The sequence below is a fragment of the Rhea pennata genome, chromosome 20 (assembly GCF_028389875.1).
Source record: "Rhea pennata isolate bPtePen1 chromosome 20, bPtePen1.pri, whole genome shotgun sequence".
In the NCBI taxonomy this organism is placed as follows: domain Eukaryota; kingdom Metazoa; phylum Chordata; class Aves; order Rheiformes; family Rheidae; genus Rhea; species Rhea pennata.
The window spans coordinates 12647613-12660488 of NC_084682.1; the positions used below are offsets into that span (position 1 = coordinate 12647613).

At 45.5% G+C, this 12876-nt stretch overlaps 1 protein-coding gene and 1 pseudogene across 1 annotated transcript; one reads left to right on the top strand and one right to left on the bottom strand.

Moving 5' to 3' along the window:
- Nucleotides 1-2044: 2044 nt before the first annotated feature.
- On the bottom strand, nt 2045-7558 carry LOC134149617 (fibrinogen-like protein 1-like protein). Its single transcript, XM_062592850.1, is given in 3 exon segments — nt 2045-2446; nt 2448-2548; nt 7525-7558. Coding segments are annotated over 3 exon segments (537 nt in total).
- Nucleotides 7559-9967: 2409 nt separating this feature from the next.
- Nucleotides 9968-10593, top strand: LOC134149618 (fibrinogen-like protein 1-like protein; annotated as a pseudogene).
- Nucleotides 10594-12876: the final 2283 nt, after the last annotated feature.

Sequence of the window (12876 nt, forward strand, 5' to 3'; positions counted from 1 at the left end):
TTTCACTTGCTCCACCCCCTCTGCATGCACACTTTGGGTCCGGAGGCAGTTTCACAGGGGCAGGGGGTCGCTACCAATTTCCTCCACGCACTGGCAAATGCATCCCCTGCTGCTGCAGGGATTTAGGAAAGCAGTAGACACTCTCCTGCTCGCTCTTCCCCCAGCACAAATTATCTTTTTCCTGAGTGGTCTCATTTACTTGAGGTGCTGGGATGGGTTCACTGGTTGGGTGAACTCTTCTGGATTATACAGTGTGTGCATGGGTCTCAGCCATCACGGTGGGAAGGGGGATGTGGTCAGCCACTGACCTGGTCTTGCTTGACAAGTGGAAAGCAAAGATATTTTAACAGCCCTGGATGAAAGAGAAAACAGAAGCTAATTAGCCGCTCTGTTATCACTGAGAGGCAGGGGACACCTTTGGACAGCATCTGTCAAACCCTTCTCAGTTAGGGTTCAGAAAGCAGCAAAGTGTTCCTAAACGGTGCTTTTTAGTGCCTTAACTTGCATATGTTGAATCCAACCAGAGAGTAGTAGGAAGTTCCTCTGTGAATGAGATGGCCACTCTCTCCTTGCCAGCATAGAGATAGCGTGCATCAGTTATTGCAAGGGTTTCATTCTTCTGCATAATCAGCTAATATTAGATTCTTGAGTCTGATCTTCCTGACACAGTAATATTTGATTTAAGAAATTTAATTCTAGTTTACAATGCTGTAAATAGGAAGAGAAAGGGACACATATATTGCAGTAACATTTTAGTGGTGAATGTAAATAGAAGGAAGCATAGACATAATTTTTTCCTTTACCCAAGATAGGATCTGAGGTTTCTTCTCAGAAAATTAAACACTGCTGAGACCTCACAGCTGGGAGATAAACATCTCTCCTATTGTGACTGTTGTGGGATGGCTTTTTATTTGCATTAGGGCAGTTTCTCACTGTCATAAATCTTCTTTAAGGCTAGCCACACCTGGATCAGCTTGGGGGGGCAGAGCAGCACAGGGGGAGCTCTGGAACTGTGTTACCCCCCCCAGCTGCACAGAGACTCTAGGATTAATTTGGATAATCAGACTTTCTGTGGTTTGCAGAAATAATCACCAGTGAAACACCTGAAAGACGTTTTACAAAGCACGAACAAGCCTCTGCCACCGCCAGTGGTGTGGAACTGAGTTCCCCAATTTCCTACTAAATAAGCTAGAGTGGATGCTGGCTCTGGCAGGGTAATTTGTGCTGATTCCCAGGAGATGGTTGGCACTGCAGACAAGCCCCTTGTCTGCACAGTACCTCCAGGGCCTGCAGCAGGGAGGCCAAGCCTGCAGCTGTACCAGTGATTGGCTTTCACTGAATCCATTGCCTCAGCACAGAGCAGATGCATGAAATTGCTGTCCCCTGGCAAAGGAGAACAGGCACAGTGTCAACTCAGCTAACCTCTTTCCTGGGGCTCCAGCAAAGACAGTTGCTGATTTTATTCAGTCATTTTTCAAATGTAAGGCTTTGGGAAACATTTCTTTTTTTCAGTGTTTTCTCAACCATATCTCAGAGTTAGCGTGGATAAAAAGTTTCATTTGTCAACAGAGGTCATGCTTTATATAGCAGAGTCCTCACTCAAGTGATTGCTGGTGGCACATGTCTGCCCCACACACAGGAGAAGTCACAAACTGCACCATTTGTACACGCTCCCATTGAAGGGTTACAGGGCACTGGAACAGGCTGCCCAGAGAGGTTGTGGAGTCTCCTTCTCTGGAGATATTCAAGGCCTGCCTGGATGCAACCCCGTCTAACATGCTCTAGGTGACCCTGCTGGGCAGGGAGGTTGGACTAGATGATCTCCAGAGGTCCCTTCCAACCTTACTGATTCTATGATTCTATGATTCTACGGTTGCCTCCAACAACGGAAGAGGCAGATGGTTTTCCGAGCACCAAGCCCCCAGCCAGCTCCCTGCTAGTCCAGGATGCTCCAACATGTCCTGCTCGGAAGCTAGCTGCAGGAACGGCTACCCTGAGGAAAGCTCTGCAGCTCCTGCCCCCACTGCCCCATGGCACCTGCCACCTAGCTATTGGTGCAGTTCCCACTGGCCTGGTCCTGGTCCCTGTCACGAGTGCTGAACTTCATGTTGTCATGTATGCCCCCATGCTTGGTATGGTAGGTCATCAGATAGTCCTCCCCCTCACCAAAGAACCTGCCTAGCCTCAGAGGGTACCCACTGGCCTCGCTCTCTACGCTGAAGATGTCATATTCAGCATAATGGGTGACATTGGATTTATTCTGCATGACAAAGCGGACTTTGTAGGTGTTCTGCTGTGTGAGCAGGTGCAGGTACTTGGTGCCCAGCCAGTAATCTGCCCTTACGTTCCCAAAGCCGTGCTTGTAGGTGGTCCAGGACTCCTTCCATGTGACCTCAGTGTCATGAGAGTTTCTCTGGATGACAGTCCAGCCCTTGCCTTCGGTGTCCCATGTCACACCAAACCACCCGTGGGGGAGACCCTGCTGGCTGGATGACATAGACCCCACTGGGACTGCTGCTGTTAAGGTGGCTGCAGTCTGCAGGGAACCCTACAACAGCAAATGAGAGATGAGGGACTACTCTTGGAAAAAGCTTTAATAAGTTATTCTAGTGTAGCTGTGTTGGTGCTGCTGATGCTGGCTTTCATTGGGCACTCTGCACCCTTCCTGCAAAATATGATGGGAATGCTTCTGCCAAGAAGATGATCCTTAAAATACTGCTGGGGAGAGGTTCATGAAGGGAGAAAACCTCAGCAAACACATGCATTTGACTTTCAACAGAATATGTACAGAACGTATTTACTGGAGACTAGGGAGGCTCCTGCAATGCTGTGTACTCTAGAGCATGTTTTTGTGCACCCAGGATGGGAGCTTTGCTGTGTGTCTGGACAGCAGGTGCACTGAGACCACAACACAGAGCCTGGATGCTGGTCCTGCTCTGCCACTGGACTGCTATATCTCCTTAGGCATGTCACTTCCCCTCTCTCCTCTGCGTCCTTGACCATGAAGAGGGGATGTAGGCTCTGATCTCTGTACTGAAATGCTCAGAGGCTGATGATAAAAGCCAGATGTTATCCAACTTTGTTGCTTGGATTTAAATGCAGAGATCTGCTGTCTCTCACTGGCTCTCAGCACAGAGATGCTTCAACACAGCACCTAGGATCCTGACCATACTCAGCAGTGGGCAGTGCAACTGCAAGGCAAACCTGATGGCTGTAGCTGTGTTGTGCAGATCACAGACAGAAAAGCCCCCTGCACTGGTGTCTGTACTAACCACTCTGGAATCCCGCAACAGACACTGCTGGGCTCAAGTAGAGAAGCATTGCCACCACGATGGGCAGGAGGGCAAGGCCCCCACATAGGAAGTGCATCCCAGCCTGGAGCCCTGGGAAGGAAAGAACCCAGAACTAGGAGGATCCCTGGAGCAGTCTCTGCTCTTCCGCCCCCTGCCAATAGTCCCCCCCCACCCCGGGGAACTCTGAGCAAGGGAGATTGGAGGCAAAGGGAACAGGTAGGAGCAGAGGGCTCCCCAGATGTTGGAAATGCAGGTTTGATGCAGAGTCTGCTTCTGCAAGACTGAAGCATGGCAAGAAAAGGCTTTGTTGCCCTCCTGATCCACCCTTTCCTGCACCCACAGAGCAAGGTGCAGTCATATTTTTTCCTGTTTCTCCTAAAGTATATGGTTTTTTTTCCTAAATGGCTAGAGGCAAAATGTAATTTTTATGGGAAAGAACAAATACTGTGTTAAAGGCATTCAGGGCAAACAGTTCAAAGAACTGCAGCTGAATTTGGCGTTTAAAGTTGCCGCTCCAGATGAAAAGCATGCAGTTCACATGGATGCAGGAAACAACTCACAGATTTTGCAAGAAATGGCTTGGTGGAAAGAGAAGGATTGAGATAGGCACTGGACACCCTCATTAGCACGAACTCCCATGCTCCCCTGCTGCTATCATCTTACCTTGTTCTTCTACTTGCACCTTTTACATAGGGCAGGACTGAGCCCACAGCTGGGAGCACAGACAAATAAGCCATTAGGAAGATCAGAACTCACCTATCACCACAGTGCTGCTCAGCAGATGCCAGGAACCTGAGCAGCGTGTCCTGCCATTCTGAACTCCATGCCAGGATCTGTCCCTTTATAGCTGTGGTCATCTCCATACACATCACCTTGTGTTAGAATCTTAGTGCCCTTGTTTGCATGGTGTGCACATGTGATGGCTTTCCTGTGCTCTCCTTGCTCAAGATAGCACAAATATAAGTTTCTTTCAGAGAAATACAAAAATGTTCCAAAACTCCCAGCTGTAGGGCATTTATCAACTGCAAACACCTGGACCTGCCCAGGAATTAAGCCTTTCTGAGGATCTACCAGCTTCTGCAGGGCAATAAAGTAGTAAAAGGAGAGGGGAAAGTCAAACAGGAAGGAGGGAATGTAGGCTCTAAGAGCAGACTCATATTATCTGGAGATTAGTGACTGTAAAAGCTACTAGCAATGGTTTGTCAATAATTGCCAATGAGCAGCACATCGTGATCATTTTGTGATGGCCTGCGCTCTGTCTTGGGCTCTTTCCCTGCACATAGCAACAAAGAAGTCAGTCTCATACCTGAGATGCAGACACTGGCCCCTTGTTTATCCTCTCTCTGTAGAGTCTGAGGGCTGAAGGCAACAGCCTGCCCTGCAGGTTATCTCCTAATTGGATGATCAGGAGGCTCTGGGTGTTTATGCCGTACCCTTCTGCCTGCACTTCCCCTCTTTGGCCTGTATGTTCTCTTGGGAAGAAGTAGGCTCAGGAAGCCTCTGTTGACCTCGAGCTCTGTTGGCCTTGGGGTCACATGCGGTGACAGGCTGGGACTTCAGTCATGGCTTGGCAACCCTAACTTTGGTCCTGACACTTAGTGCACACATAGGTGTCAGCAGCCAGCCCTCTGCCCATGCAAGGCTTGAAGCCAGAGGAAATAGGAGTTTTGGTTCTGCGTAGGGTAAGAATGAAAGGACTGAGAAGGTACCATTTATCTTTCTTGAACTTGGATGCTAGAAGTATATCAGTGCCCCAAAGTTGCCTTTCAAGGGTCGCTGTGAAACACTTGTGTATAGAAAGCTGCTGTGATGAAAGTAAATTGCTGAGGAGCATCCTTGGATCACCTCATTCGTTGTTACCCAACAGCAAGAAGAAAGAAGAAATATTGCAAAGCAAAGTTGGCAAGAATCCTTTTCTTCTGTGAATACACTTGTAATTTTGGAACTGGTAATTTTGAAGTGGGGTGATAAAGAGCAGGAGAATGTGTCCTTTGATGAAAAACATTCCCCACACTGTAATCAAAGGAAACTCGTTTGATCTTGGAGTAACCCAGTATAAAGTCTCAAGCAGGGAACAGCGAGGTTAGTGACAACTGTGGTGAGGCCCATGCAGAGCCCTTCACCATTACCTGCTGGTCTACTGGAGGACAGCAGAGGTGGCAGTGACACCTCAGGATGAATGCAAAGGGGGACTGACAACAAGTTTCAGTACTAGCCTTCCAACAGAAGAGAAATGCAGATGTGTAAATGGGTGCCCCAGACTTCCTTATGTCCAATGCAGAAGGACACTCTACCTGGACAGCAGTTACCATCTCAAATCATCAATATTTCACCACAGCTCTAAATCAATGTAACTGATTTATAAACAAACATCACTATGATTGTTTCACTGCCCATCTTACATTGTCTTCTCATTCATTTACCAGTTGCAAAGCTGGCTTCAAACTGTGCATACTCCACTTAGCACGCAGCCACCTAGTTAATTTAGTTTGCAACCAGCTCTGTAATCAGGACTGCTCCCCAGGATACCCTAGAACTGCAAAGTCATAGTTAACGACCTGAGCAGACACCTCAATTTTTTGAGGTCCCTGCATGGGACCCTCAGCTGCAGGAAGGCTTCAGGACCTGCCAGGCATTGGGGCACCTCTGCACATGTGCCGGCGTCTGCTATGCTGGATTCTGTGGGATGTGCTGCCCTCTGGGAGATGATTGTTTTCACTGCTATGGTCCTCGATCACATGTACTAGGCAAAACTACTGGGGGACCCAGATCAAACTGAGTATTTGAATCAGTATGGAGAATCATGGCTGGGAAGGAAGCCTCACGGCTGAGCTAGCACAGGAGGCTTGCCTGTGAGCAATGCAACATCGGAGATGAAGATTGCATCTAGGGTGGTGAATGAGACTTGGTAGGTCTGACCATGGTAAAGAGGGCAAATCCTACGGGTTTCTACAGAGGATCTCCTGCATAGCCCAGGTCAGAGAATGTCACTGTAGGGCTTGGTGTCGAATCTAGAAATAACAAACTCAAATAAAATCCCTATCAGAAGTTTGGATTAAGTACATTTCTTTGTTTGGTGGAATCTCTTATCAATATTAGACACTATTTGCTGGCATTCTATTAGGATTTCTTATTGTAGAAGAGTAACAGCTGGTATATTAATAGAGACTCCTACAGGTGGAGGGCAAATAAACCATAAAATTCCAGCACTGATGCCAACTGGAGGAAGAGTGCTGTGGTTTGGGGCAGCTGGCCCCACCTTACCTGCCAAGCCCTGTAACTGTGGGGCTGGCCACCTTGCAGCCAGCCAAACCTGCCTGGCTTCGTGATCCACAGAGTCCCTGCAGAGACTGCATGGGTGAGTGTGGGCTGTTGGGCTGGGAGCCACGTCGTTCTGCACTGCGCTGTGTGGCCGCTGGTTGCTGAGCAGCTCTGCTTCCTCTCCCTGCACCTTGTCTTCTCCAGGGCTCCCTCCCACAATGTTTCTGTCACTGGCACTGCAGTTTTACTTTTCCCACTGACTATTTCTGACCATAGGACTGGGGATGACCCTATTCCTGGCTTTCCTCCCCCCAGTTCTCTGTGACAATCCTGCTCTTTACACTCTCTCCTCCATACCCGCTCACAGTCAAAAACACCCTGCACTGTGTGCTGTTGTAAAGGCAACATTAATTTAGCTTGTATTTGTGCCAGATTCCAGAGTACTGAATGGTGTATTTTAAAAAATCTAAACAGAAGCTAATTAATGTATTAATTGCCCACCATCCTCAGGGGACCAAAGCTGGGTGGGCAAGTTGTAGACACAAATCTATGGAGCTGAACATGAACGAACTATTGAGGAACCTCTTGATCTGGTATGGTCCAAAGGAGTGAAATCACTCAGATTTCAAATACTAGTAGAATCAATTCTTTAAAGCTTAAAGCATTATAAACCACATTTCAGCTGAGATGCACTGACTTAGGATATTTCCCTGCAGAAGCCATGGCTTTTGACACATACCAGAGGTTTGTGCTTTATTAAGGCTGTTGGCTTTGTGCAGGATGCTCTCACCCCCTGTCTTTGTCTCCCTGGCATTATTGTGCAATGATCAATTTTCAGTCTATCTGATACTGTGTTGAGAGGGTACAGTTCTGGGACAAATATAAATTAAGCTACTGACTCTCTGGGTACCACTAGCATTGTTTTGACCATGACAATTCCCTTCTATCCCATGATCCTAGGTCTCAGTACCTCCTTTATCATTGCTGTAGTATCTACTGTCCATCTTATGATAAGAGAAGTATCTACGAATCAGCATGCTGTGCTATATCACTAGAATGCATTCTTCTCAAGATGCCCATGCTGATGCCCTCTTCAGATCTCAATTCTAGGATTCAGGGCCTGTTTTTCACCCATATAATAATCAAAGAGAACAACACTACTCTTGGAAGCAGCTTTAGACTGGCAGGTTGTGGTTGCAATCTTTGCTAAAATGTTTCTTCCTGGGGATGTATGCTTTTGCATAATGATTATTTTTGGAATTTATTTTTATATTTCTGCTGCCCAATAAAGCAAAGACATAATTAATTATGTAGTTCTGTCTACTCCATAAGTATTTTTTAATTTCTGTTGAATTTATTGAGCCAATTCTCCTTCTGCAGAAGACTTGCATTTCCAGATTCACCCTGTCTTCTCTCTCCAACTGTTCAGCACTCCTATCCCCTGTTCTTCACCTGTGTGGTAGCCCTACTAGCCCCTCTTCTTGCTGTGGACATTGAAAACCCAAACATATTGAAAGGAAGCTTAGATGAAATCATTAATCTACCTCCACAGGAGCTCAACTCTGTTACGTTTTTTCTCTTTCACATTCCTAAGCTCTGTTCATTCAAACACCAGGAGCCCTCTACCTTCTGTGGAGAGAGGGAGACATGGAAAATAATGTCAGGGAAGGTGAGTCACACTCAGAAATAATAGAAACCTAATCAAAACTTCCTCTGATTTCTAATCTACTCCAAACACAATATTTGGGAGTTCAACATTCTTTGTCATTGACAAGACTGTATGTAATAGTTTTTTCTAGAGAGTTATAAATATTCAAAGGAAGGCCTTTTCTCTTACCATCTGCAGTCCATCTAAAATTCTAAAAGTTCAGAGAAAAATTGCATAAGAAATCAACTAAAATGCTTTCTGAAGATGGAACATAGCTAAATGATATAATAAACTGGTCACATCACTGACAGAGCATCTACTTGAAGCTCTCAGGGAAAGCTATCTTGTGAAACCAAGTGCTATTATCTCTTCCTAAGCATCGTTATCTTGAGAATAGCATGTTTTGAACTTCCCTTCCTTTCTGAAGGTTTCTGAAGGTCTTTACAAATTCAACAAACATATGAATCTCTTCAACCACCATTGAGAAGCAATGCTAGTTTACAGTAATATCACTCAGCAGTTTAGTCTTGGTTTGACAGCACATGCAGTGTTTACTTCTCAGTCCCTCGTCTCTAGAAATACTTCTTAGTTCTCATCACTACTACTCTGATATGCAGTCTGCTCCGTGCAATCCTGTAAGGCTGTAACAGTGAGCAGACCCAATAGGCAACTGCTTGATGATTCATCCCCTATATTGCTACTCTTCTTAGCATCCTATCCCGTCACGGAGTTTACAGTCAAAATATACATTGTAAGAAGAAAAATCAGCCAAGTGGAGTTGTTGAAGTGCCTCACAGAAAACTTGGTGCTGAAAACAAAGCCTTTGGAGGCTGGAGTTATCTCTATACTGCAGTGTAAAGGGTTGCTCACCTCACCCCTGGTACTCTGTTTTTTCCACGCAGATCAAGATAGAAGACACATGCGGCAGAGCAGATCCAATGACCCTCAGCAAGCAGAACACCACAATAAGAATCTCTGTCACCCTCCAAGGGAATGGCTTCATCCCCAAGAGGCCTGGGCAACAGGAATGGTCAAACTGTGGTGGTTAGGCAATGAACCTGGGGAAAACCCAGCTCAGCTCTTGTGGGGGAAAATTGGATGTGGTCTGCCACAATGCAGTCCAAGCCCACTCAGGAGATGTTACTCATTGTTAGTGCCTTAGGAGATCCTGAAGGTCTTTGCAATCCTCCCACGTGTGCCACATGTCCTTCTCTGGCATGAAGTTCTGTACAGGGCAAGCAGAGGATATGCCTCCTCAGCAGCACTCACAGGGATTTCTAAGTTGGCCATAGGGTGATTTTTTAAAACCACATTCCCTATCAAGGGAATGTGGTTTTCCCCTAGCCAACCTCAAAGATGCAGTGGATCCTAGCCCTGCAGGAATAGCTCTGATCTACTGTTAATGCCACACTGATTCTAAATTAGCTACTAGCCTGATTTTCTCATTCAAACATAACTAAGTTAGAGTAGCCATCACTAGGTGATGCTTGGAACCTTCTAACATTATGAAGGAGGGGAAGCACCTGAACATTTGGAAAGGCTGAGCACAGAAAGAGAAGCAATTCTATGATTATGTTTTCAAAATATATGCATATTCTTTTAACCACTGTATTTTCTGTGCAGAGGTCTTCTAAACTTAAAGCAGGAAACATAGTGGTAGCCTTTTTATGACTCTGACAAAATCCTCTATCTTGTCATTTTCTAGAAATCACTCTAAAAGAGCCAGACAAATAGCTTGGGATGTCATTGTGTCTGTTAATTCTCTATGTTCTCTACTGCTGTAGGTTGGCCCAAGGACTGCAGTGAGATCTCCGCTGGTGACCCCGGTGGCATCTACATCATCCAGCCCACCGGATTCCACCAGCTTATGGTGTACTGTGAAATGAATATGACAGATGGGGGCTGGACAGTCATCCAGAGGAACCAGAGGAACACGGAGATCACCTGGGCTGAATCCTGGAGCACCTACAAATATGGCTTTGGGAACGTACAGAGTGACTACTGGCTACGCACCGAGTACATCTATCAGATTGCCAGGCAGAAAGTCTACCAGGTCAAGTTTGTTACGTGGGATGCCACAACACCATGAAGTTTGCAGACTATAATCTCTTCAGTTTGGAAGATGTGTCCCAGGGTTACCAGTTGAGGCTGGGAGCTTACACAGGGTCAGCAGAGGATGCCATGACTTCAACCAATTCTTCCACTGTACACAACAACATGAAGTTCTCTGCTAAAGATCAGGATATTTACAGTGGGAACTGTGCTTCCAAGTCTGGGAGCGGGTGGTGGTACTCAGCATGTTATTCTGTATGACTGAACATCAAGGGTGGTATAACATGGAGTAGCTTGTGCAATGGGAACTGCAAAGCCTCTCTCATCCTCATCAAATAAGCTTCCTACTGCTAGTTACATTTGCCTTTCCTATCTGTTCAACCTGAAACTAAATCTAGCTGTGCAAAGAGATGGAAAAGGCAAATTATGTCATGGTCAAACCTGTTGTCCTAGTTGATCTTTACTGAGGGTAGTCTTCTCACAGTTACCAAAGAAACTGAGTCACCTTCTACTTCTCTCTCCTGTAAATTTCCTGCACTGCTCAACTGGGGCTTTTATCCTTTTGATCAGAGTCAGATTATTTTAATTATGCTAATAATCAGAACAGTCATTTACAAAATCTGGAGTTACCGGATCTGTAGTGTCCTTCAGATAAAATGTGAAACTGTCAAACACCAGTGGATGTATCTGGCTGTGTAAATTAATATACATCCTTGCTTCGGGCAAACAACATAATTTTCACTTGCTGAAGCTCTTGCTCAAGTTATTAATATGCACAGTCAAATTCCCAATCTTTGGACCTCGTGCATTTCAGGCTTAGTAATTGTTAAATATTTAAATAAATCTGTATTCCAAATTATTGGAACTGTAAATGTGTATTTCAAATCTTTCATATGCTCACACAGGTTAATGTGTTAGAAGGTTTCTACCACTGAAATATAGCTTTCCTCTAGGACAGACATTTGGGATTGAAAGGCAAAAGCAATAAATAAGGAAAACTTGAAATACTGCAAGCAGATGTCTGCGTTTACACATATTAGTTTTGGCAAGAGTAGGAAACATCAAAAGGTTTTTGCTGTTCTTAGCAACAGCTAGAAGTATTCAACTCACACTGAGCTTTCACAAGTGACAGCATTTGCTCAATGCCACTGCTAAGGTACAAGGACAAATTTGCTATAAAAGTTATTTGCTGTCAAAAGACTCTCTTCAGTACCTAACAGTTATTTTCCAATTCTAGAGGTGTGTTTGAAAAGGGCAGGGATACATCTGAGTTTGTCACTTTGGGATCTCTTTATCGTCGGGGACCTACTTATTATAAGCAGTGGAGCCTCAGGCACAACACATTTCATCTTTAAGTTGACAAGTAAATGTTTTGGATGAATTCCTTTCTTTCCATGGACTCCAAAGGAAGTTGGCCACAAACACCTTGGGTGCTGATGTCTGCATTGTAGATGGTTGCATTTAAACAGAAAAATTGCAGGGAAAGAGTAAAGCACCCCTTGTTCCCAGGTTTTTCAAAGTATCACTCCCAGATGAAATATTTTGGCCTAGCACATCCAAAATGAGCCACTGTCACAACGCTCAAGTCTTCTTATTTGTTTTCCTAAAACTGCTGAATTCAGCTTGAGTGCATGATTAGTGTTCTGTCTCCTGAAACTGCTGGTTGTAGTCTGTAAACCAAAAAATTTACTCAAATATAATCTGACATCTGTTTTCCTGAGCCTCCAAAGAGGCTTTTATGGCCTTTATCAGTTTTCTGTGCAAGAAAAAAGCTTGGAAACTATCAGAATGACTCAGACTCAAATAGGCCATTGAAACAACCGTCTCTAGTGAGAGGCAGTCTCTGTTAGCTGTTATACACACAGCCTTGGAGCTGGTTACGCTACCCTGGCCCTAAAGGATCATTACAGTTGAGTCATTTTACTTAGCTTGCCCAAAACCTTGTCCTCAGAAACTCCGATTTTGTGAGTTCCCTTTCCTTCAAAGACTTTGGAAGAAATGGAGGGCTGTTGTTTTTGTGGAGCTGAACACACTGGCAAACCAAAAGGAACAGCCAACACTGAGCAAACATCCATCCCCTGCTGTTGGCAAAATGAGCAGAACAGTACAGAGCCAGGCTTTCCTCCCATCTGCAGCTGCTGCTGTGGGAGCACAGTGCATCACACAAATCCTTTCCGCCAGCAAGAAACAACATCAGGTTCTTCACTCCACCACCCTGGGAGGTGGACCTAGATGTGAGAGCCTGCAGGCTCTGTCTCTCCAGGAATGGGAAGTGTGGACTGCACTAGACCCCACCTCCCCCTGAGGCATGTTGTGCTGAAAAATGGGTGAATCTACCTCCTCATTTCCTGGCCACAAAACCCTTGTCCTGGGCAAATCAGGAATGGGTGAACTTTATCTGCCTGCACAGGCCCTTGTGCACAAGCATTGAATGAGCAATGCTCCATTTTACAGGGGCCTCTCGTGACTTACTCATGGGCACAAACTTCAGAGATACCTTGTTGCCAACAGAGAACAACATCCTATTTCACAAACTAGAACAGATGATGGCTGTGTCCTGTGTCCAGAAATGGGAAGAGTCTGCAAATCAAGAGCCTATGGGTACCCCTCTGTGAAAGCCAA